This window comes from Microcebus murinus, chromosome 18 (assembly GCF_040939455.1).
Source record: "Microcebus murinus isolate Inina chromosome 18, M.murinus_Inina_mat1.0, whole genome shotgun sequence".
In the NCBI taxonomy this organism is placed as follows: domain Eukaryota; kingdom Metazoa; phylum Chordata; class Mammalia; order Primates; family Cheirogaleidae; genus Microcebus; species Microcebus murinus.
In genome coordinates this window covers 45,698,440-45,723,435 of record NC_134121.1, presented here as the reverse complement: position 1 = coordinate 45,723,435, position 24,996 = coordinate 45,698,440, and the positions used below count along the sequence as shown (strand labels likewise).

General features: G+C 41.3%; 1 protein-coding gene across 1 annotated transcript in view; it reads right to left on the bottom strand.

Annotated features, from left to right (window-relative positions):
- LOC105883557 (uncharacterized) overlaps positions 1 to 24,996 on the bottom strand; it is a 51,751-nt gene extending 26,755 nt beyond the window's left edge. The window contains exons 1-5 of the mRNA XM_075993917.1: positions 19,000 to 24,996; positions 14,522 to 14,593; positions 8,002 to 8,073; positions 3,957 to 4,028; positions 3,225 to 3,305 (exon numbers count right to left, since the gene is read on the bottom strand). Coding sequence (XP_075850032.1) covers positions 3,225 to 3,305; positions 3,957 to 4,028; positions 8,002 to 8,073; positions 14,522 to 14,593; positions 19,000 to 24,977 — 6,275 coding nt within the window. The 5' untranslated portion in view covers positions 24,978 to 24,996. The remainder of the gene's footprint in view (positions 1 to 3,224; positions 3,306 to 3,956; positions 4,029 to 8,001; positions 8,074 to 14,521; positions 14,594 to 18,999) is intronic.

Below are 24,996 nucleotides of genomic sequence, written 5' to 3'. Positions count from 1 at the left end.
GAATAAGATGCAACTGGGAGAAGAAAAGTATAATAGTTGCTGGGTGTGACAATCTCAAAACTTTTGAACCATTACAAATTAAACAGCCATGCTCAATCACCCCAAAGGACAGGCCTGAATTGTTATTTTCATCTTTAATGTTTATGCCTCTCTGAATCTGAGAAGAAGCTGCCAGGATTCCAGTACATACCAAGATGTGATGACAATACCCTGAAGTGTGTAAGCTTTTGTGCATCTACAGCCATGCAGAGGGAGCCGATGTTAGTGGACTGGGGGCAAGGAGGGCAGTAATTCAATAGGGATAAACGTTGGATTTTCCTCTTATTCCTAGTGCTTCCATTCTTGGCCCAATGTCGATGTGCCACAGACAGGTCAGCATGTGAATGGGCTCTATGTGCATAAGCCTTTCTGCATGGTAGAGTCAGTTTCCAAAACCATGGAGCTTGTATTATTAGAACCAGTGAAGTGACTAAAAGAATTTTTAAAAATAAGCCATCAGTCTGGACCTGTGTAGGCAAATGAAGGAGAAGCACTTTAAAGTCAGGAAGAAGAAAGTATATTTAACATTTAGGATTATCAACCACTGCTGATTTTCCACTTAAATATTTCATCTGAAAGAAATACGATTATTACTATCATTTAAAGAGTAGCACTTTACTAATAAGCTCTTGGTGTGTCTTTGAGGTGGATTTCAGATTCAAAATAGACTGACCCTATATCACACTGCTGACTTGTTTACTCAGTGTTTGTCAATAACATAGAGGCTTCACCCAGGAGATTTGCTGGGTTGTGATTACCTGGAACCCAGGAGTGATTCCAGGTTTTGTGAGGCTTGAACCTTATCTAATTTGGGAAATCCTCTCTGATAAAAACACACAAACTTATGAATCCAAAAACCGCCAAAAGGGCCCCCAAAAAGGGCCCCTCCCAGGACGCTGGAAGGTGCCAGAGCAAGTGAGGAGCCCTGCAGCTTAGGCTCCATTCAATTCATGATAAATCCACCACAGCTGGGGCCTTTTTACAAACTTCTGCAATGCTGGGAAAAATACTGCTTCAACTTGTGAACACCCCAGAACTGCATCATGTTGGTCATGAAATTACTGGCATCTTCCTTTGGCAACTGGCCTTTGGAAAGAGATGCAATAGGCTTATATCTCACTACAGCAAATTAGCTTTGTCTATTAGAAAGATTTGACCCAAAACAAAGGAGCGCAGCCCCCAACACATGCTTGGTGTACTGTGACCGTTGTGCCAATCTCTGAAAGTAACTGTGAACTAGTTGGAGGGGTACAGCTCTATTCAGATCCCCTAATAGGAGCATTAATTTCTAACACCAGCTAGCTCTGGTTTTTTCATCACCATGAAGCAAATGCCTTTTTCTGTTTTGTAAGGTTAACACACAAACTCGAGATAAACAAGTTGGTGCCTCCTCCCTTGTGAGTCTTTCCTAACCCATGCCCCAGTTCTTGTGCTGTCCCTTCCCCTACCTTGTCACCCTGCTGTATAGACCCCAGTATGGCTCTCATGTTTTCTCATTGGCATCCCTCTTTCTCCTTCTGATATGAAAGCCTCTTGGAGACAAAGAGGCTTTGTCCTATTCCAATTTATACCCCTAGCACTTAGTATCATACCTGGCACACAGCAGGCATGGCACTCAGTAATTTTTATCAATGTGATTCCATGGTTTTTTTTTTTTTTTTTTTTTTTGGTGTTGCCTACATAGAGTGAAACTTGGGTTCTTATGAGGGACTCTCAGTGTTTTAAAATGTTCAGTAAAGATGGCGAGTTTAAGACATTTGTATTGACGCCGCCCAAACCTCTTGGTGGAGAGATCTAATGAGTCTGCCCTCTGGTGTGAGGGCAAACAAGAAACAGACCCATAGTGTTCTTCCCTAAGTGAGGCATCAACAAATTAACAAGGGGAGAGAGGAGGCCCCTAAACATGGGCGTCTGCAAAAACTGCTAATCCAGCTCCAGACACATCCTAAACCCGTTCTTCTAGCCCAAAATGAACTGTGTGAAATTAGAATTCTGAACCACAAGACAGGTGATATAGTCTTTTCCAAAGTCAGGTTTAGAGGAGGATCTTCACTGTGAGTCTAAAATCCCCTTCAGGCCATTGAACATACCCACTATGATTTGCTTGTGTCACAGAGAAATTATAAAAATTTTTAGCTGAAAGGGAATAAAACTCACACTTCTTGTTGAAGAGTAGTCAGGAAAGAAAATATATGGAATTAGACTAGAGCAATGTTTTTTCTTTACAAATATTTTTTGCACTATAGCTTAACATAAATATCATCTTTTCCTACACTGCAGAGGTTCCTAGTGCCCACAGATAATTCTTAAATTCATACATATATACTTTTTGAAAAATAATGTTCTGGGTGATTGGAGATAGAAGTGGCCTGTGGCAGGTTTTCAGGAATTCTTTCTGCTTTACCATTTAAAAGAAACTGACACTGAGAAAGCATCCTGTACCTTTTGCTCCCTGGAGGACTTTGTGTTAAGCTTCCTTCTTTATGGCTATATGTTGCACACATTTCAGCAGTTAGAAACTCTGCACATGAGCTGGAATCAAAGTCATATTCAAAAGGAGGATTTCAAGGACAATTCACGTAACAGAGTAGAATTGTTGGGGCTCCCATGACAAAGCTAATTTGAACATTATTTGCTTGCTGTCTTTTATGGCCCAAACCAAAAACCAGTACTGGGGAAAGCAGAGCCTGTCACATGTAAGTTACACAAGTCTCTTGGCCTCTTTGTACCTTAGTTTCCTCATTTGAAAAAAATAGATGGATCTTAAGACATACTTTTCAGAGTTCATGATGAGCTTATACCCAGTTAACCAATAACTGTATGATGCTTTTACACATAGGTTTTTTTTTTTTTTTTTTTTTTGAGACAGAGTCTCACTTTGTTGCCCAAGCTAGAGTGAGTGCCATGGCGTCAGCCTAGCTCACAGCAACCTCAAACTCCTGGGCTCAAGCGATCCTCCTGCCTCAGCCTCCCGAGTATCTGGGACTACAGGCACGTGCCACCATGCCCGGCTAATTTTTTCTATATATGTTAGTTGGCCAATTAATTTCTTTCTATTTATAGTAGAGACGAGGTCTCGCTCTTGCTCAGGCTGGTTTCGAACTCCTGACCTCGAGCGATCCGCCCGCCTTGGCCTCCCAGAGATACACATAGGTTTTTTACATGTGTTCATCTATTTCACTTACAACTTGTGTAAAAATTGCATTCCATGCCAAGCCTGAAATGTTCCAAAGCTGAGTTCTGTGAGTAAATTGCAACCAAGATTTCTACAAAAGAAGAGAGAGATAAGCCAAAGAAGAAGAAAAAAAGATATTCAGAACATTGATCATTTGGCAGTGATCCTAATTTATATATGATGAAACATGCCCTTAATACTTTCTCCATACACTAAAGAAATCTCACTGTAGAAGACATTGGCTTATGATTTATACTTTCATATTTACACATGTAGTGCATTCGATACAAAACAGTGAATGCTCAACAAATAATTGTGTGAAGAGATCTTTATTTCTCTAGAACAGAGTTTTACAACTTCAGTGCTGTTGACATGTTGGCCGTGTAACTCTTTGTTGTGGGGATTAGTCTTGTACATTGCAGGTTGTTTAGCAACATCCCTGGCCTCTGGCTCCCAGGTGTCAGTAACAAACCCACAGTTGTGACAAACAAAAATGTCTCCAGATATTGCCAAATGTCAGCTGGGTATAAAATCACATTGGTTGAGAACCACTGTTCTATAATGACTCACTCTGATCTGTGTAATAATTCTCACACTAATCTTTGCTAGAGATGAAAAGGATTTGCTATATAATTTTAGTAATTTTCTACTAGTAAAATTTTAATATTTCAAAATGAATAGCAAAGAGTTTTACAAGTTTAATAAAAGTTCCAAATATAATGAAGTTATATTTGTAACTTACAGAAACTCCAAAAATGGTAGTGATTCAAATGCTCCTCTTTCAATAAACTGGATTTTATTGCAGGATAAATCTCTAGAAAAAGGAAGATATTTCTTTGATTAGCTATTAGATATCAAATTAGCAGGAACAAATAGCAGAGTTTAGAATGATAATATTGAACATGTAGTTTTAGTCTACACTGTGAACTTTTGGATTTGTTTTAGAAATTTCCACAGCCCCTCATCCCTGTACCTCTTCTAGAGTCTCACTTTCATGATTTTCATAAATATTTTTCATTTTATTTTAATATTTTTTTTAGAGATAGGGTCTCACTCTTACTCAGACTGGTCTTGAACTCCTGAGATCAAGCAGTCTTCCTGCCTTGGCCTCCCAGAGTGCTAGGATTACAGGTGTGAGCCACTGCACCCTGCCAATTTTCATAAATAAAATATGCAACTATAGATCTTGATAGATTTTGGATGTAATCTTTCCCTAGAGCAGGAGACTTGATTAGGTGACCTTTGTAGTCTCATCAAATTCTAGATTATGAGCTCAAAGTTTTTATCTTTCTATATAATTTCTAATATGAAAAGGAATGATCTCACATTTATACACCTTCCTGGTTTAACCCTTTGCACTCGGATGTCAAGTGTGGATAATTTCGAGTGGATAATGAGAAAAAAGCAAGCGAGTGCAAAGGGTTAATTGTGTTTTTCTAAGCCAGTTCAATACTAAAAGAAATAAAAGATATCCTTTCACATCATTTGAAAGGAAATTATTCTTCTAATTAATGTATAACTTTGAACTAATTCAGAATTATACCATATTAATAGATATTCATTTGGTTTTATATTACTTTAATATTCCACAAAAGCAACTTGTTTGTTGTACAGTGATAGGACAACAAAAAACAACATGAACTGGGTTTTTATTTGAAAACACCCATTCTTGACTACAGTTGACTATTTCTATTGATTCCAGCTTGTCCCTCACTCTTCACCTACCTGGTGTAACTCTGTCTGACTGATATCTCAATCTGTAGTCTCTTCCTTTCTAAACTATCCTGCACACAGTCACCAGATGAACTCTCCAGAAGTGGTTCTCAAAGACCAGCACCTGGGAATTCATGGAAGCTGCAAATTCTCTGCCCTACTCTAAACTGATTGAATCTGAAACTGTGAGGGTGGCATCCAGAACCAAAGCCGAACAAACCCTCCAAGTTTTGTGTTTTTTTTTTTTTTTGGAGACAGAGTCTCGCTTTCTTGCCCAGGCTAGAGTGAGTGCTGTGGCATCAGCCTAGCTCACAGCAACCTCAAACTCCTGGGCTCAAGCGATCCTCCTGCCTCAGCCTCCTGAGTAGCTGGGACTACAGGCATGCGCCACCATGCCCTGCTAATTTTTTCTGTGTATATTAGTTGGGCAATTAATTCTTTCTATTTATAGTAGAGACGGGGTCTCACTCTTGCTCAAGTTGGTTTCGAACTCCTGAACTCAAATGATCCATCCGCCTCAGCCTCCCAGAAAGCTAGGATTACAGGCGTGAGCCACCACACCCGGCTAAACCCTCCAAGTTTTGTTGAGTTTGTTCCACCCAACAAACAAGCCAAGTGCTTGTCAGGCAGGCTCACGGTGGTCTTCAGCACTGCTGGTATAGCATGGTTCCCCATCATGGCTCCTTTGCTTGGCATTCAAACCCTAGAAAATCTGGCTCCAGTCTCCTACTGTCCCTCCTTGTAATCTACAGGTGCTCATGGCATTCCTCAAATACTTTCCTGTGTTTTGCCTTTCTCCCGTTTTCCAAGTTTAGACTATTTTCTCCAAGATGTCTGTCTAAGGATACCCAATGGCCCTTTGAGGTCCTGTTCTAATAGCATTGCTCTAGTAGCATCTTCTTTGATCCAAACTGAAGTCCTTTCTCTCTTTTCTGTGCTCCAGAAGCAATTTCTCTCTCTCAGTACCCATATCTATTTCTTCTTTTTGATATAGTTATTTTTGCATCCCATTTCTTCTGAGTATAAACTCCTTGAAGGCATGGACTACGTCTTGCTCATCTGCATAGCCTGCCATGTTTAAAACTGACACATGAAAATAAAGCAAACTCAAATGTTTATAAAATGAATGAATAGCTGAGGAATGAGCGGCAGAAGAAAAGTAACTGTTTTAAAAGAAATATAATTTTATTATTTGTGGCCCCTCTTCTGCATGTCTGCAGCACTTTGTTATCAACTTAGCGCTTGTTGCATTATGGATTGAGCTTATTTGTTTGTTTTCCTTGTGAGACTTTAAGTTCTTAGAAGGGTACTGTCTTACTCATCTCTCTGTGTCCAATATTAGTTAGGCACAGTGCTTGGCATTTTCTTTCTTACCTTTTTTTATTGGCATCTTTTAAGTGAATGAGAATATGTATGCTAATGTGAAATAATTAGCTTACAAAGAATTTCATAGTAGAATTAATAAAAGGCCTACTCCATTGAGCAATTAACTCATTTGCTTTTTTTCCAAATGTGGTAAAGATGCCCAAGAAGACCAATACAAAAGTGGTCATCCCCTTAAGGCCTAGAAGGTTTGATGATCAAAGGACTATTTTTAATGTCATGTGAAGCTCTTTATGCCCACTTCCCTAAAGCCTTCTACATTTGAAAGAGGAATCTGTTTGTGTAAGAGCATCATTAATTAGCTTAATAAGAATTAATGATGCACATACTTCTGGACCTCAGGGACAAAGGATAAGAATCAAACTTTCATAGCAAAGAATATAGTATTTTCTTATCTCTAAACAGATAGAAATACTGTGCAAGTATTCCCTCCTTGGCAACAAGGCTGGAGAGATTTTTAGTTTGTAATTAGTGAAGAATTAGGAGCATTTCTGATATGCTTACTTAGTGTAAACATTTCTAGCTATACCACTTAACCATCATTATAAACAACCATTTTTTTTTTTTTTTTTTTTTTTTTTGAGACAGAGTCTCGCTTTGTTGCCCAGGCTAGAGTGAGTGCCGTGGCGTCAGCCTGGCTCACAGCAACCTCAAACTCCTGGGCTCGAGTGATCCTTCTGCCTCAGCCTCCCGGGTAGCTGGGACTACAGGCATGTGCCACCATGCCCGGCTAATTTTATATATATATATATCAGTTGGCCAATTAATTTCTTTCTATTTATAGTAGAGACGGGGTCTCGCTCTTGCTCAGGCTGGTTTCGAACTCCTGACCTTGAGCAATCCGCCCGCCTCGGCCTCCCAAGAGCTAGGATTACAGGCGTGAGCCACAGCGCCCGGCCTATAAACAACCATTTTTAATATAACAATTTCTGCAGTGAAATCCTTAGTACCAGTCTATTCTCTGAAATATATTTTAATATTCTTGATATTATTTATATTCATGTAATTCATTTTATTTAATATTTAAATGTTAATTTAATTCAGATTAAATTATCAAAACATTCTGGGTTCATGGCATTCAAACTAGTATAGATGGTCTATATTTTCCTTCCTTTTAGGCAACAACTTGAGGTTAACTTTAATTCCTCTCATTCTACTGCATCAACTTTTTCAAATCTTTTTCTAAGGCTAGAGAGTGAATATTTTAGGCTTTGCAGGCCACATATGGACTCTGTTGTATATTCTTGTCTCTATTCTTTTCTTTTCTTTTTCTTTTACAGCCCTTTAAAAATGCAAACTATTCTTTACTTACAGGAGTGTATATAAAAACAGACTGTGATTATATTTCATCTATGGGTTGTAGACTAAATATAAATATAAGCAGATGGCATATGAACACTTAGAAAACAAGGTTCATGTGGGTGTTGATAATTTCTCAGATCTTATTACCACTTTTTCCCTATAAGTGAAGTTCTTTTCTATCTGTACCTTGTCTATATGATTTAAAAAACCAAAAATGCATAGGGAGTATCTAATGCTAGAAATGGGCTAAAACTCTACACAGATTTAGAGAACTGCAGAATTTTATTGCTGGAAGAAATTTTAGAGATTGTCTAATTTGAACCTCTTACTCATTGTGTAGATAGTATCACTAAAACTCATAAATAAATATGATTAACTAATTAACTTACAAATACCGGAGGGATAGCAGGCCTTCAAATGAATCTTTATGTAATTCGGTCATATGATTTTCCCTGAGAATTCTGGAAAATGAAAAGGTTATTTCTGGATCAAAATGCAAACTAGCAATAACTATTTGCTACACAGGACTCCTATCTATGGAGGAAACCTGGGTCATGATGCCACCTGAATGCTCTACTTCTGATTTAATTTCAAGATGGCAATGTCTGCTCTGTTTTCAAACCTTTTTTCACATTCTCCTTTTTGTGTCCATCTCTCTCCACCACACACACACACACACACACACACACACACACACACACACACACACACACACACACCTTCCCGCTCTTCCCACCAAATTTATATTTAATGCCTACTCTTCTCTAGATCACAAAGTCCCTGTTAGAACCCAACTCTGGGTAGCACACCAAGATCAGCAGAACTGCCATTTCCTCATCTCTTTCCCTAAATATTATTAAGAAAGCCCCACATGGACCTACATCAGGGCCACAAGTAAAGCCATTAGGTTTTTTCCCCCATTAAAAAACTTTTTTGAGAACTACATAAAATGCACATAACATAAATGTTCAGTTTAACAGTTATAAAGCAGATAGATACCCAGGTAATATGTTAGGAAAGAGCACTGGGAGCATCCAGAAGCCCCGGGAGGGCCCTTTCTGACCACAACCTTCTCTCTAACCCCTACAGGTAACCACTCTCCAGATTTTTATCACAGTTTCCTTGCTTTTAAAATGTAGTGTTACCTATTATATGTCAGCCATAAGCAACATCCTTTAGTTTGCCTTTCCTGAATTTTATGTAAATGGAATCATATTGCACATATGACTTTCTATCTTGCCTCTTTCACTCAACATTCTGTTTGTAAATTTATGATGATGTTGCTTGTAGCTGAGGTTGGCTCCTTTCAGTGCCTGTATGGCGTGTCCGATAGGTCACCCCTAGCTACATGTGGTTCCTGAGGACTTCAGTGTGGCTAAGGGTGACTGGGGAACTGAATCTTTAATGTCAGTAATTTTAATCATTTTTAAATTTAAAAGCTGATACTCAATGCAGTTATTAGAAAATGTTTAAGTGCGTTTGCAACAACATGGGTATAGGATGCTACTTTTAGAACTACATATTTTATGAAATCTAAATATAGATTAAGTATTTTTGATGAAAATTCAGCAACCAAATTTAAACTTCAAAAGAGTATGGAAAAAATAATGTAAACTCTCTAAATAATAATTTTAGACTGATTATATATTGAAATGATAATACTTTGGATATTTTGAGGACTTAGGATAAAAAAAGAATAGAATATTTTGTTAATAATATACATAATGATTACTTGTTGCCATGATAATATTATAGATATATGGGTTAAGTTAAATAAAATATATTTATGTTTGTTTCACCTGTTTGTTTGTTTTTACTTTTATTTTTTTAAGTGACTACCAGAAAATTTAAGATTACATATGTGGCTCACATCATGTTTCCACTGAATAATGCCGACTTAGGGTATTTCATTGTATCATTATACCACAATTTATTTATTCATCTACTGTTGATGAATATTGAGATTTTTCTAGTTTTTAGTTATTACAAACAATGCTGCTTTGAACATTCTTGTACATGTATTCCAATAACACTTTTGCCTGAGTTTCTCTAGGATGTAATAGGAGTGCAAAATTGTTTTCCTAAGAGATTGTGCTATTTCAAGTTGGTAGATTGAGAACACGCCAAGTCTCTATCCCTCAACCTCCACCAAATTCCTAAAAATTATAGGATAGATATAATTTAAAAATTCACAACCTTAGCTTAAAACTCACAAGCAGCTTTACAAATGCTCCTCATCAGAAATGCCCTGGAGCCATCTGCAGGGTTATTGGTTGGGAAACTATAGTAGGAGCAGCCAGAGGCACATCAACCCCATATACTTCCTCCTTGGACCAGGCAGCAAAGGTGTCTTCCTCCAGACAGGAGCAATTGGTGTTAAAAGGGGGCAGGGTCCTGGAACCCTGGAGGAAGGGCACACACTCCCTTACTAGCTGCCTCCCACCCCTTCATTATTCTCAAGGGAATCCACCTGTAACACAAGTCCCAGCATGTCATTTCACCTCTCGCCTGCATCTGGAAAACAGAAGCAGCAGAATTTCAACTACAAAGATGAATTACATTCAGGAATGACCAAACAACAAGAGAAAGCCAACTCCAGTAAAGACAGAAAGCAAACTCAAACAACAAATTAGTTAACAGAGAAAGCACGAGAGGACTTTAGAATAGCAGCATTAATATCTGCAGACAGAGGTAAGCAGATAGTTTATCCATGAAAAGGAATCGACTAAAGATTATACAAATATAAAGTGTTATTAATAAAACACTCAGTATATGGGCTGGGCATGGTGGTTCACGCCTGTAATCCCAGCACTTTGGGAAGCTGAGGTGGGAGGACTGTCTCAGGAGTTCGAGACCCTGTCTCTACAAAACAATTTTAAAAATTAGCTGGGCCTGGTGGCACACGCTTGTAGTTTCAGCTACTTGGGAGGCTGAGGCAAGAGGACACCTTGAGCCCAGGAGTTGGAGGTTGCAGTGATCATGCCACTGCACATCCTAATGGACAGAGCAACACCCTTTCTCTGAAAAAAAAAAAAAAAGAAAGAAAGAAACAAAACAAGATAAAAACTTCAGCATATGAATAGCAAAAAGGACAGTGGAACCGGAATGATCCTCAGACAAACCTGACACCTGGGCCTGCCCAAAAAGTGTTACAGCCTTTACTTTAGCTAATCTTACAGTAAAGACTAGGAACATGCTGGGGGAGGGGTACTGCACTGTTTCTAGAACCTGATGAACAAGCAGGCACATAGCTATTTCTCCAAAACAGTGGGGTGAGAAAGTGGTAGCAAGCCAATACAGAAGAAATTCTCTAAGATGTCCAAGCAAGCTCCTTTTGCCTGGGAGAATCCATTTCTTTGCAAATGGTATCAACAGCTGTACATACTTTGGGAGCCTTGAGGAACTGAGAGCATGCTATGTTGCCTCATGAAACTATTTCCATCAAGTTCTGTATTCTTTGACATTTAAAACATTGTGCTTCCCCTTACTGCATCTGTTGGCCACATATTGATATTAATTTCATCTCATAGCTTATGACAACAAAATACTACTACCTAGAGAGCATGCCACTGAAATTGAGGGCAGTTCTCAGTTATAAGGTGGTCCATATCATACACAGTATAGTTATATACATATTAAAAAGATTATCATTAGGCCGGGCTTGGCGGTTCACACCTGTAATCCCAGCACTTTGGGAGTCTAAGTTGGGAGGATTGATTGAAGCCAGGAATTTGTGACCAGCCTGAGCAAGAGCAAGACCCACCTCTCCAAAAAAATAGAAATATTGGCCAGGTGTGGTGGCATGTGCCTATAGTTCCAGCTACTTGGGAGGCTGAGACAGAAGGATCACTTGAGCCCAGGAGTTTGAGGCTGTAGGGAGCTGTGATGAGACTACTACATTCTAGCCTGGCCAACAGAGTAAGACCCTGTCTCAAAAAAGAAAAAAAAAAAAGATTATCATTAAAATAAAAACACAAAAAACTTTAATTCCCAACAAGAACTCTTGGAACCCTGAGAATGCATCAGATTCTGTCTGACCTCAATTGAAATCCAACATGTTGGAAGGAACATTGATGGTCGGAATACTTGAGAAGGGGGAACCAGGTGATTTGACTTCTCACCTCGGTTAGCTAACACTTTCACATTTCCATGGAAATGTCCAAAAAGGAAAAACAAATCAATGTGTCCAACAATGTTTATAGTAACCCTCTTGATAACTATAAAATGTTGACAAAACCCTACCTCCCCATCACATAACAAAACTGTATTGAATGCTATGGACGATATACAAAAAAGACATAAGAAATGATAGCAAATGAAAAAACTCAAGACAAAAATGAAATATTTATTAATGTTAACTTAAAAAAATTCAAAGAAGTTTCTTTCTGCAAAGTTATCTGGATGACAGGATAGTCAAAATTTAAAAAGTCACAATAAATTCAGCTTAGAAAGAAAGTTTACACTGAGAAGTGGGTTAGTCATCAAAAGATTACCCAAAAAAAGAGCTTGAAATAAGCAACCAGAACAAAATACATTAATTTATTGAACTCCAAATATTCATTTTGATTGAAGCAAAAATTTTAAAACTATAGGGAATCAATCAGTTATTTACAGATCTAAAATTTTCTCAAACCGTGACAATATCAAAACCAAGCCTAAACTAAAATTTAAGACATCCATGTTTTGTATTTTTTTTTGAAACAGAGTCTCACTCTGTTGCCCAGGCTAGAGTGCCAAGGCATCAGCCTAGCTCACAGCAACTTCAAACTCCTGGGCTTGGGCAATCCTTCTGCTTCAGCCTCCTAAGCAGCTGGGACAACAGGCGCACACCATCACGCCTGGCTAATTTTTTTTTTCTCTTTTAGTAGAGACAGGGTCTCTCTCTTGCTCAGGCTGGTCTCAAATTCCAGAGCTCAAGCCTTCCTCCTGCCTCAGCCTCCCAGAGTGCTAGGATTACAGGCATGAGCCACCACGCCCAGCCCACACATACACGTTTAACTCCTGACCAAGGCAATCTTCTGAACTTCACAATATTAATTCTTGATTCTATATGATAGACAATTATCCTTCCCCTTGTCTTGTAACTTTTAGGAAATTGAGAGAACTCAAGGGTTTATTTGGGTTTAAATATACATATAATGGAAACAGAGGCCATTCTGAAATTGATTGATTCTCCTTTCCCTCTTTTCTCTCCCTTTTAATCACTTATCAGGACTTTAATCACTTATCAGGACTTGAAATTATATCTATTATATTTATAAATTTATTTGTATCTTTATAAGCCCTTGGGAACTGGGATATTAGGTTTGTTTTGTTCCTGGATCTGTATCCCTGGCACCTACAACAGTTCCTGGCACATAGTAGATGCTCCATAAATATTTGTTGAATGAATGAATGAAGTGGCAGATATCAATTTTCAGATTTACTACTTTTATTTAAAATAAATCATCCATTTATTATTATTTATTATTATTATTTATTATTATTATTATTATTTATGATGCTAAGTACAGCTTTGCAGGAAAATAAATGTTTTCTTCTCCCCTACATTTGTAACTCAATCTTGTATGTGATAAAACCTTTTGAGAATCTCAAAAGAGCTATGGATCCTTTTCCCAGAAAACTGCACTTTGTTGAATATATACAAAAATATGTATGTAGTTTCCATTTGTCGATCACCCCTTTAGGGCAGAGGCCCATGAAAAGAACAGATTGAATTCAGGGGAACAACCTGAATAGGAAGTAAAATTACATCTCTATTTTCACAAATAGAAATTCAGAAATCAATGATGATATGACACATAAACTGTTGTGAAATGTCAGCTAATTTCTTTGCATGTAAGTATTTTTCTCCAAAATCATTTATGTACATAAACTGATTCCTTTGACAAATCAGTAAGAAAATGATAAAATGATTCAACATTAAAAATGGACAAAGGACAGAAAACTCAGAGAAGAAACATAAATGTTCAATAAACATATAAAGATATTTAAATTGACAAATAATCAGAAAAATCCAAATTCAGATGGGACCCCTTTGGTTCACCCATCATATCAGCAAAGAGTTGGAGAATACTCAGTGACAAAAGGGAAAAATGAATGCTGTCATATTCTGTTGACTGTAATGTAAGGTGGCACAACTTTTTTGAGAACAATTAGAAGTTCATACCTACAAAGTCTTCATATCAACAATTCCATTTCTAGATGTCTATTCTACAGAAATACTTGCCCGTGTTTATAAAGAAGCATGCATAAGGATTTCATAGCAGCAATGCATGTAACAAGAAAACTGGACATAAAATATAAACATCCAGCAATAGGGGAATTATTAAATAAACCATGATACGTCTATAAAATGGAATATTATGCAGGAGTTTAAATGAATGAGGTAACCTTCTCAATACCAGGAAAGAAAGAAATCTAAGACATATCATGAAGTGAAAGAATCCAGTTGCAAGATGTTACCATTTATGTAAAAAAAAAAAAAAAAAGATAAAAAGACCACACAACAAATCTGTTTTGTTATATGTAAATATGGATGTAGGCAAATACTTGGGAAAAGGTCTAGAAGGATATATGCCAAGCTCAGAGTAGTGGTTACCTCAGGGACCAGGGATTAGGGCACAAGGAGGGTTTTCATTATACTTGTTGTTTTGTTTTCATACATTACGAATATAATTGTGTATTACTTGTATAATACAAAGTAAATTTAAATTGCCTCTTATTTTAAAGACAGCCCACCAAATTTAATTTTAAAATAATCATACAATTACCATCAACAGAGGTTGATTTGAGATAGGGAGGGGGAAATACCTTTCCTCAGAAGTATTGGCCTCAAAATTCTGGATCAAGAAGGATCTTACAATGCAGTTAATTTTTTGTACTCATATTTGGAGAGAATATACTCACAGTTTCTCAGTCCAAGAGTATGATTTCCAGACATTCTTATCAATGTAAGAAATAGCATTTCCTTGGAAATTTCTGTGAAGAAACATAGTTCATATCCTTGAATAGGTAGGAAAAGAATGAATAGAATAAAAGAATCATGGCAACCTTGTAGGGGATATTCAAATACAGAAAATAATCCCAGCTTTCTAATCTCCAGAGCTATCAGCTTGCCAGTTTGCATAATTAATCTAGAATGACTTGGGACCACTGGCATGGATGATGACGCATCTCCTCAGCAGCTTAACTATTTTTTCCCAAAATCACTTATGTGTCTAAACTGACTACTTCTACAAACCAATAAGAAAATGATAAATAATTCAACAGAAAAAAAAATGGGCAAAAGTTTAGCATTATCAGCAAATAAGAATAAAGAAAAGAAACCTATGTCAGGTAACAGCAAAGCTTTAGCTAAATGCCCTCTGTTGAAACCTCCCCAGGTATTGGAAGGATAAAGGCAATTAGAAATTAGAGGGACTAATCTGCTAATGTGGAAAGATCTCTTAGATATATTGCATAGGTAAAAAGCACAAATCAGGCCGGGCGCGGTGGCTCACGCCTGTAATCCTAGCTCTCTGGGAGGCCAAGGCGGGCGGATTGCTCGAGGTCAGGAGTTCGAAACCAGCCTGAGCAAGAGCGAGACCCCGTCTCTACTATAAAAATAGAAAGAAATTAATTGGCCAACTAATATATATACAAAAAATTAGCCGGGCATGGTGGCGAATGCCTGTAGTCCCAGCTACTCGGGAGGCTGAGGCAGGAGGATTGCTTGAGCAGGAGTTTGAGGTTGCTATGAGCTAGGCTGACGCCATGGCACTCACTCTAGCCTGGGCAACAAAGCGAGACTCTGTCTCAAAAAAAAAAAAGCACAAATCACAGAGCAAAGAGTAAAGTACTACCTCATTAGGAAATAAAAAAATGCAAAGGAGAGAGATTGGAAGGAAGGGCACACACCAAAATGGTTAAGGGAGTTATCTTATGGGTGGTAGGATGCAGGGGACAGGGGTGCTGGGAGAATGGGAGTGTAGATTTTCACATTTTATCCTATATACATATATGCTTCTTCTTCTTCTTTTTCTTTTTTTTAAGTGAGAATATATCCATGAATGACACATGTTTAAAAGAAAGGCGGGGCATGGTGGCCCAGGCCTATAATCCTAGCACTCAGGGAGGCCAAGGCGGGAGGATTGCTTGAGCTCAGGAGTTCCAGACCAACTTGAGCAAGAATGAGATCCCATCTGTATGAAAAATAGAATAATTAGCCAGGTGTAGTGGTGCACAACTGCACAGTCCTAGCTACTCAAGAGGCTGAGGCAGGAGGATCACTTGAGCCCAGGAGTTTGAGGTTGCAGTGAGCTATGAAGATGCCACTACAACTCTACCCAGGGTGACAGAGTGTGTCTCTGACTCAAAAAAAATAAATAAAAAACTATTTTAAATTTATAAATAAAATAAAAAATAATTTTAAAAAATAAAAGCAAGCATTATTCCCTCATGACTAGGTTCTTATTAAATGCTTTTATCAAGAATGTTGGGCTTTCTGCAGACTGACAAAAAGAAAAGAGAAAAGAAAAAAATAATTTTAAAAAAATGAGGAAAAAAGCCGGGCGCCGTGGCTCACGCCTGTAATCCTAGCACTCTGGGAGGCTGAGGCGGGCGGATTGCTCGAGGTCAGGAGTTCGAAACCAGCCTGAGCAAGAGCGAGACCCCGTCTCTACTATAAATAGAAAGAAATTAATTGGCCAACTAATATATATATAAAATTAGCCGGGCATGGTGGCGCATGCCTGTAGTCCCAGCTACTTGGGAGGCTGAGGCAGCAGGATTGCTTGAGCCAGGAGTTTGAGGTTGCTGTGAGCTAGGCTGACGCCACGGCACTCACTCTAGCCTGGGCAACAAGCGAGACTCTGTCTCAAAAAAAAAAAAAAAAAAAAAAAAAAAAAAGAGACATAAAAAAAAAAAAAATGAGGAAAAAAAAGACTGCTAGATACGTGATATTGTCTATTATACAATACCAGGAGTCATATAATTTCAGGTTTTTCCACTCTTGGTGATATGTTCACTTGGTTAAGGTGCTGACCACCACATCACTCTATCATAAGTGACAGTTTGTCCTTTGTAATCAGCAGGTTGGTATCTTGGCACTTTTTAAATATTTATCCTTTCATTTAACTTTTATTTATTCTGTATATGTTTATAATATATATTTGATTCTTATTTTTACATATATAAAATATTATATATATATATATATATATTTTTTTTTTTTTTTGAGACAGGGTCTCGCTCTGTTGCCCAGGCTAGAGTGGCATGGAGTCAGCCTGGCTCACAGCAACCTCAAACTCCTGGGCTCAAGCAATCCTTCTGCCTCTGCCCCCCGAGTAGCTGGTACTACAGGCATGCACCACCATGCCCAGCTAGTTTTTCTATATATTTTTAGTTGTCCAGTGAATTTCTTCCTATTTTTAGTAGAGACGGTGTCTCGCTCTTGCTCAGGCTGGCCTCAAACTCCTGAAATCAAACAATCCTCCCACCTCGGCCTCCCAGAGTGCTAGGATTACAAAATATTGTAATTGTTAACTGCTTCCTTAATTTGTATATTCTCCCAGTTTTTGAAAATACTTAATATATATTGGTGTGTTTAAGTTTTATTCATTGACTGTTTGGCCATTGTTTCCCCAGTTTGAGCATATGTTGAATGACTTAATTTTCTCTTGATGTAGCAAATTAAAGTATTTGAGTTCCTAACAAAAAAATAAATAAAAAGAAAAGAAAGCTGTTAGGTACCTTATGTTCAGTTTCAAATCTGTGGATGACTTTGAATCTTTACCTTTCACTGTCCTGGTTCTTCAGCAACAATTTTACTTATTCAGTTTCTAGTTTCAGTTCAGTTCAGTTTCCTCATTCAGTTTGCCACTAGGGGGCAGAAATCAGTCAAAACACACACTTGTCTCTTCCTCTGCCTACTGCACATTTCCATTCAACCAGAAGGTTCTGGTTGCTTAATGCTCACCATTAAAAAATTGTAAAATGTCCAAACTAAACTCCCTCCCCCTCAAACTGACTCTCTTCCCTTACTGCTGCACGTCCACTTGTCACACCACCATCATTCTCTTCATCATCCAGGACAGAAACCTTGGAGTCACATTTGATTTCTCCCTTCCCTGTACACACCATCACCCGACTCCCTAGTCGGTCACTGAATCCTGTCTGTTCTGTTTGTCATGTTGCCAGGACTTTCTTCCCACTCCTGTCACAGCCACTCAGATTTAGCCCCTTCTCACTTTACTCCTAGATTTTGCTAGAGCTTTCTATTTGGTCCCCCCGAGGTAAGCTTTCCTCTCTAGAGCGCTCTACATGTGGATTCTAAAATAATCCTCCTGTCTTAATCATTTCTCTCTCTTGTTTGAGAAACTTCAATGGCTCTCCATACCTCATCGCATAACTTTCAAACTCCCATATCTGATATTCGAGGTTTTTCATAATCATGTCTTTCATTGCTTCCTAACCCAATTCTTTGCAACTAGACTGGTCTAGTAAATCCCCATCGTTTCTGCAGCCATGTCTTTGCCTAGGCTTTACTCACTATTTTTCTTTCTATTTAACAAATTCCAGCCACTCTTTAAGCCTCAGGTAAAGTTTCAGCTTATGCAGGGAGCTTTCCACTGACCTCCACACCTCAGTGGTTATAGATTCTGGTGAATTACGGCGCCTCTGGTCTGCATCTCTTGTAGTACTTAATTATAAATCATCTTCCTTTTTATGCCTATTCCCTTTCTTCCCACCTATCATTTTCATGTTCTAGAGACAATGTCATACTTTGCCCTCGGTTGGGCACAAAATGACTGCTACATATAGAAAGCCAGGTACAAAGATGAGTTCTGGACATAACTAAGGAACTGAATAATAATAATACCAGCTAACATTCGTATCTGTGCCAGGCACGGATATACCCTTTACATGTACTCACACACCTAAATCTCACAACAATCCTATGAAATGGTAACTATCATAATTCCCATTTTAAAGATGAGGAAATTGAGTCATAGAGCAGAATAACTTGCCCAAGGTCACAAAGCTAACAAATGACAGGCGGAGGTTCAAACCCAGGCAGTCTGGCTCCAGAACTAATGACTTTGTTGTGTCATCACTAATGAGACGAGGAGGGGGACATGCCGCTGTGAAGAGAGTGGAGCAAACGCAGGGGGCAGAGGTTAGGGAGGATATGATGGGGCTAAATAAAACTGGTTAAGGAAAATGTAAGAGTAACACAAGTAAAGTTTAGAGAAGGGGCACAATAGTAAGAAGGAGAATGAGGATAAGGAAAAGTTGACAAGTAAAAGAAGAAAGTCAGTCAATGAAGAAGGCCCAGGAAGGTCTTAAGGAAAATGCTGCCACATGAGGCAGGGTGCAGAGAACACAGGAGGAGAGGTGATACTTACAAGACAGTGAAGGTGCCATTATAGACATCAGGCTTCTGCACAGGCACTTGGCGGAGCCTCTGCTTTGGGCTGAGACCAACACATGACATTGTCTCATCTTTGCAGGTACAGAGCTCACATATGTTGGTGGTACTCTGTTCTGAGATGTTATTTACAGTAAAATTCATCACAGAAGGTCGAGCTCTAACTTGAGGCAGGTTTGGAGGCAGAGTCTGAACCTGGTCTGGAAGTGGAGCTACAGCCTTCTCCAGGGTGACAGGATGTTCAGCCTGCGTGGTGGATACTGAAATCGTGGTGAACTCCAGGTGCGAATGTTGAACTGTGACACTGGGTGACACTGAATGGAGAGCTTGAGCTTGACTTGGTGTTGGAACTGATATATCATAATACACAGGAGCTATAATGTCCTTAGGCAGCTCTTGAGGCTGAGTTGGGGTCTCCTGCATGGTTGGAGAAGGTTTAAACTCTGTAGTGGGTTCTGAAGTTACAGTAAATTCCTGGTTCAAGGGTTTAACTGTGACTTCATTCAAGTTTGGCTGCCGGGTCTGAATCTGGTCTGGATGTGGAAGTGTCATCTCAGGATGCTTTGAAGAAGGAGCTGCAGAATGTTCAACCTCTGTAGTGGACACTGGAGTTATGGTAAGCCCCAGGTCCAAAGGTTGAACTGTGACAATAGGTGACATCAGATGCTGTGTTTGATTCTGACCTGGTGTTGGAACTAGTATCTTATAATTCACAGGAGGTTGAGCTACAGCCTCCGTAGGTAGCTCTGGAGGCTGAGTTGGGGTCATCTGCATGGCTGGAGAAGATTCAACCTGTATATTAGATCCTGAGGTTAAGGTAAATCCCAGATCAAAAGGTTGAAGTATAACTTCTGTCACGTTTATATGCTGAGCTTGAACCTGGTCCAGATGTGGAAATATCACCTTACGGTGCTTTGGAGGAGCTGTAGTCTTCATCAGGGCTATAGAAGGTTCAGCCTTCATAGTGGGTTCAGGAGTTATGGTAAGTGCTAGCTCCAAAGGCTGAACTGTGACACTGGGCGATGCTGGATGCTGAGCTTGATCCTGACCTAGTGTTGGAAGTGTCACCTCTTGAAATACTGGACGTCGAACTACACCTTCCTCAGGTGGCTTTGGAGGTTGAGTTGGGATCTCCTGCATGACTGGAGAAAGTCCAACATCTATAGTGGGTTCTTCAGTAATGGAAAGCTCCAGGTCCACAGGTTGAAGAGTGCCTTCAATCAAGTTTGGATGCTGAGCCCGAACCTGGTCCAGATGTGGAAATGCCACCTCAGGGGGCTTTGGAGGAGCTGTAGAATGTTCAGCCTGTATACTGGGTTCTGGAGTTATGGTAAGCCCCAGGTTTAAAGGTTGAAATGTGACACTGGGTGACGTTGGATACTGTGCTTGATCCTGACCTAGTGTTGGAACTGTCATCTCCTGAGATATTCGGGGTTGAGCTACAACAACTTCCTTAAGTGGCTCTGGAGGTTGAGTTGGGGTCTCCTGCATGGCTGGAGAAAGTTCAACCTCTGTAGTGGGTTCTGGAGTTATGGTAAGCTGCATGTTCAAAGGTTGAAGTGTGACAGTGGGCAATGTTGGATACTGGGCTTGATCCTGACCTGGTGATGGAACTGTCATCTCATAATTCACTGAAGGCTGAGCTACAACCTCCCTAGGGGGCTCTGAAGGCTGAGCTGGAAACTCCTGCTGAGGTGGAGAAGGTCTGACCTCTTCAGCGGACTTTGGAGGACGGCCCAAGGCTTCCCACTGGGTCCCAGATGGTTCAACCTCCTTAGGGGACGCTGTTAGCTCAGCTGGGGTCTGCTGTTGGACTGGATAACGTATCAATTCCTTAGAGTGATCTGGAGGCTGAGCTGTGGCCTCTTGCTGGGCTACAGAAGTTACAAACATATAGGAGGGATCCTGAAGTGGGGAAAAGGGATCAGACTGGGGTGCAGAAAATTCAGCCTGTTCAGTGGAAACTGTAGACTGAGAAGTGCCCTCCCACTGGCCCGAGTAAGGCTCAGCATTTTTAGTGGGCTCTGCTGTAGTGATAGTAATCTCCAAATCCACATATTTAACTGTAGTTTTAGGCAATGTTGAATGACCTCTGAAAATCATAGACAGATCTAGAGGTGAAAATGTCATTGTATCACTAATTGGAGCAAAAACTGGATAGGATGCTGAAGGCTGAGTTGTGTGCTGCTGCTGGCCTGGTAAAGGTCCAACACCCACAGTGGGCTCTTGAGGTAATGCTGAGGTTTCTTTCCCGCTTTGATATGGTTCTTCAGGAAGCTCTTCAGGCTGAGTTGGGACCCCTTGATAAACTGGAGAATGTTCATCCTTTTCAGGGAAGTTCGGCTGGTGAATTATAACCTCTGCTTGGCCTTTCAAAGGTTTAAACTGCTGAGGGGACACTGAAGACTGAGCTGGGGCCTCCTGTTGGGTTGGAATTTCAACTTCATTAGTGAACTCAGGAGTTGTGGTAACCGCATGATCCACAGGTTTTATGGCGACATTGTGTAACATTAGAGGCTGAACTTGAGAAACTGTTACCTCATGATGCTCTGGAGGTTGAGCTACAACTTCATTAGGGAGCTCCGAAGGCTGAGTTGGGGCCTCCTGCTGGGTTGAAGAAGGTTCCACATCATTGACTTGCCCTGAGAGCTGAGGTGTAGTCTCTTGGTGGACTGGAGAAGTTCCCACCTGTGTAGTAGGCTCTCCTGCTGTGGTGAACTGCTGACCTGGAGATGTAACCACATTGGGCAAGTCTGAATGCTGAGTTTGATAGTTATCTGGAGGTGAAACTGTTACTTCATGATGCCCTAGAGACTGAGCTTGTTGCTCCTGCTGGATTGGAGGAGGTTCCACCTCATGATGTTCTGAAGGCTGAGCTGGAGACTCCAGCTGGGGTGCAGAAGATTCAGTCTCCTTGGTGGGCTCTGAAGTTATGGTAACCTCCACATCCGGAGGTTTAACTGTAACATGGGGCAAGTTATAACGATGAGGTTGAAGTGTCACCTCATGCTTTGGTGGAATTTGAGCTAGACTCTCCACAGGGGACTCTGAAGCTTGAGCTATGGCCTCCTCCTGGCTCTGAGAAGGTTCACTCTCCTCAGGAGACTCAGAAGGCTGAGCTGGCTGCTCCTGTTCACTGGGGGAAGGTTCAGCCTCCACTGGAAAGCCTGGTGACTCAGCTGAGATCTCCTCCTGGGTGGCAGAAGGTTCAACCTCCTCAATATGTTCTAGAGGCTCAGTTGGGGCCTCTGGCTGGGCTAGAGAAGATTCAGTCTCCTTGGTAGGCTCTGAAGTTATGGTAACCTCCACATCCGGAGGTTTAACTGTAACAGGGGGCAAGTTATAACGATGAGGTTGAACTGCCACCACCTGATTTAGTGGAGTTTGAGCTGTACTCTCCACAGGGGACTCTGGAGCTTGAGCTATGGCCTCCTGCTGGGTCTGAGAAGATTCACCCTCCTCAGGAGACTCAGAAGGCTGAGCTGGCTGCTCCTGCTCACTGGCGAAAGGTTCAGCCTCCACAGGAAAGCCTGGAGACTCAGCTGGGGTCTCCTCTTGGGTGACAGAAGGTTCCACCTCTTCAAGATGCTCTGGAGGCTCGGTTGCGGCCTTCAGCTGGGCTGGAGCAGATTCAGTCTCCTTGGTAGGCTCTGAAGTTATGGTAACCTCCACATCTGGAGGTTTAACTGTAACAGGGGGCAAGTTATAACTATCAGGTTGAACTGCCACCTCATGATTTTGTTGGGTTTGAGCTATACTCTCCACAGGGGACTCTGGAGCTTGAGCTATGGCCTCCTGCTGGGTCTGAGAAGGTTCACTCTCCTCAGGAGACTCAGAAGGCTGAGCTGGCTGCTCCTGCTCACTGGCGAAAGGTTCAGCCTCCATAGGAAAGCCTGGAGACTCAGCTGGGGTCTCCTCCTGGGTGACAGAAGGTTCCACCTCCTCAAGATCCTTTGGAGGCTCAACTGGGGCCTGCTGCTGGGCTGGAAAAGGTTCAGTCTCCTTGGTAGGCTCTGAAGTTATGGTAACCTCCACATCCGGAGGTTTAACTGTAACATGGGGCAAGTTATAATGATCAGGTTGAACTGTCACCTCGTGATTTTGTGAAATTTGAGGTATACTCTCCACAGGGGACTCTGGAGCTTGATCTATGGCCTCCTGCTGGGTCTGAGAAGATTCACTCTCCTCAGGAGACTCAGAAGGCTGATCTGGCTGCTCTTGCTCACTGGCAAAAGGTTCAGCCTCCACAGGAAAGCCTGGAGACTCAGCTGGGGCCTCCTCTTGGGTGACAGAAGGTTCCACCTCCTCAAGATCCTTTGGAGGCTCAACTGGGGCCTGCTGCTCGGCTGGAAAAGGTTCAGTCTCCTTGGTAGGCTCTGAAGTTATGGTAACCTCTGTATCCGGAGGTTTAACTGTTATATAGGGCAAATTATAATGATAAGGTCGAATCGTCACCTCATGATTTGGTGGACTTTGAGCTAGACTGTCCATAGGGGACTCTGGAGTTTGAGCTGTGGCCTCCTGCTGGGTTTCAGAAGGTTCACTCTCTCCAGGAATTTCAGAAGGCTGAGCTGGCTGCTCCTGCTCACTGGGGAAAGGTTCAGTCTCCACAGGCAAGTCTGGAGACTCAGCTGGAGTCTCCTCCTGGGCGGCAGAAGGTTCATCCTCCTCAGGGAGCTCTGGTCTTTGAACTGGGCCTTGTTGTTGGGTTGAGGGAGGTTCAACCTCCTGAGGAGCTGGGGCCTCTTGTTGGGTTGAGGAAGGTTCTACCTCCTGAGGAGCTGGGGCCTCTTGTTGGGTTGAGGAAGGTTCTACCTCGTCATGGTGCTCTGGAGGCTGAGCTGGGGCCTGCTGCTGACTTGGAGTAGGTTCAATGTTGTTACCTGGCTCTGGAGTTATGGTAACCTCCAGATCCACATGTTTAACTGTGACTTTGGACAAGACTGAGTGGTGACCTTCAGTCCAACTTGGAGATGGAACATTTACTTCACGATGTATTGATGGCTGAGCTACAACCTCTTCAGTATCAGGTAGCTGCTGAGCTGGGGCCTCCTGCTGGTTTGAAGAAAGTTCTGCCTCCTCAGCGGATTGTTCTGGGGCTTCTTGGAGTGAAGAAGATTGGATTTCCTCAGTGGTCTCTGGATTTTGAGTTTCATCCTCTAGATGGAATTGAGAAAGTTCAGGTGGCCCTGCAGGCTCATCTAAGTTCTCTGGAAGTTCCAGAGGTAGGCCGCCAGGATAAACTATATCCATACTTGGATCTAGATAATCATCATCCTGTAGAGTTTGTTTTTGATGTTGAGGTTTTGATGCAAATTGATTTGAAGTTCCAACAGCCACCCTAGCAAGCCGTCGATGCTGAGCTAGATATTTCTTCAGGATCTTTGGTGAAATAATGAACCTTGTTGGTTTTGAACTCCGACTATCTAGAGGTGGAACAAGTATTTCTGATGCCTGGTGATCTGCAGCCTGATCTAGACCTACAGCTTGAATCTTACTTCTGAGTTGAGGAGGCAGAGGTAGGACTTGAGTCTGATCCCAACCTGGCACTGGAACCTCCTCCGGGAGCCTTTGTCGTTGAGTCAGCTTGTCATTCAGATCCCGATGTGGAACAGCAAACTGATCTCGCCCTGGAAGCAGCTCTTGAGCTGACTGCGTGTCCAGGAATGGAGCCGAAGTCTCAGTCAACTCCTGAGGCGGGGCCAACATCTGGGAAGAAGCAGAGGACCCCAGGTAAGCAAAGCCCTCGGGGTCTGCGGAGGGTGTAAGCGCAGGGGGCGACTCGGGTGGGAGATCAGAGGAGCGGGAAGACCGGCGGTCGGTCGGTCCTCGGGGTTCGAAGGTGAGCGGGACGAGGTTCCAGGCCCACTCCGGAAGCGGAGCTGCCTGGACCAGCAGCCACAACGACTGCCACGTGAGAAGGACCCGTGGGGTCCAGAGGCGCAGCAGGGACATGACGTGCGGAGGCCCCAGC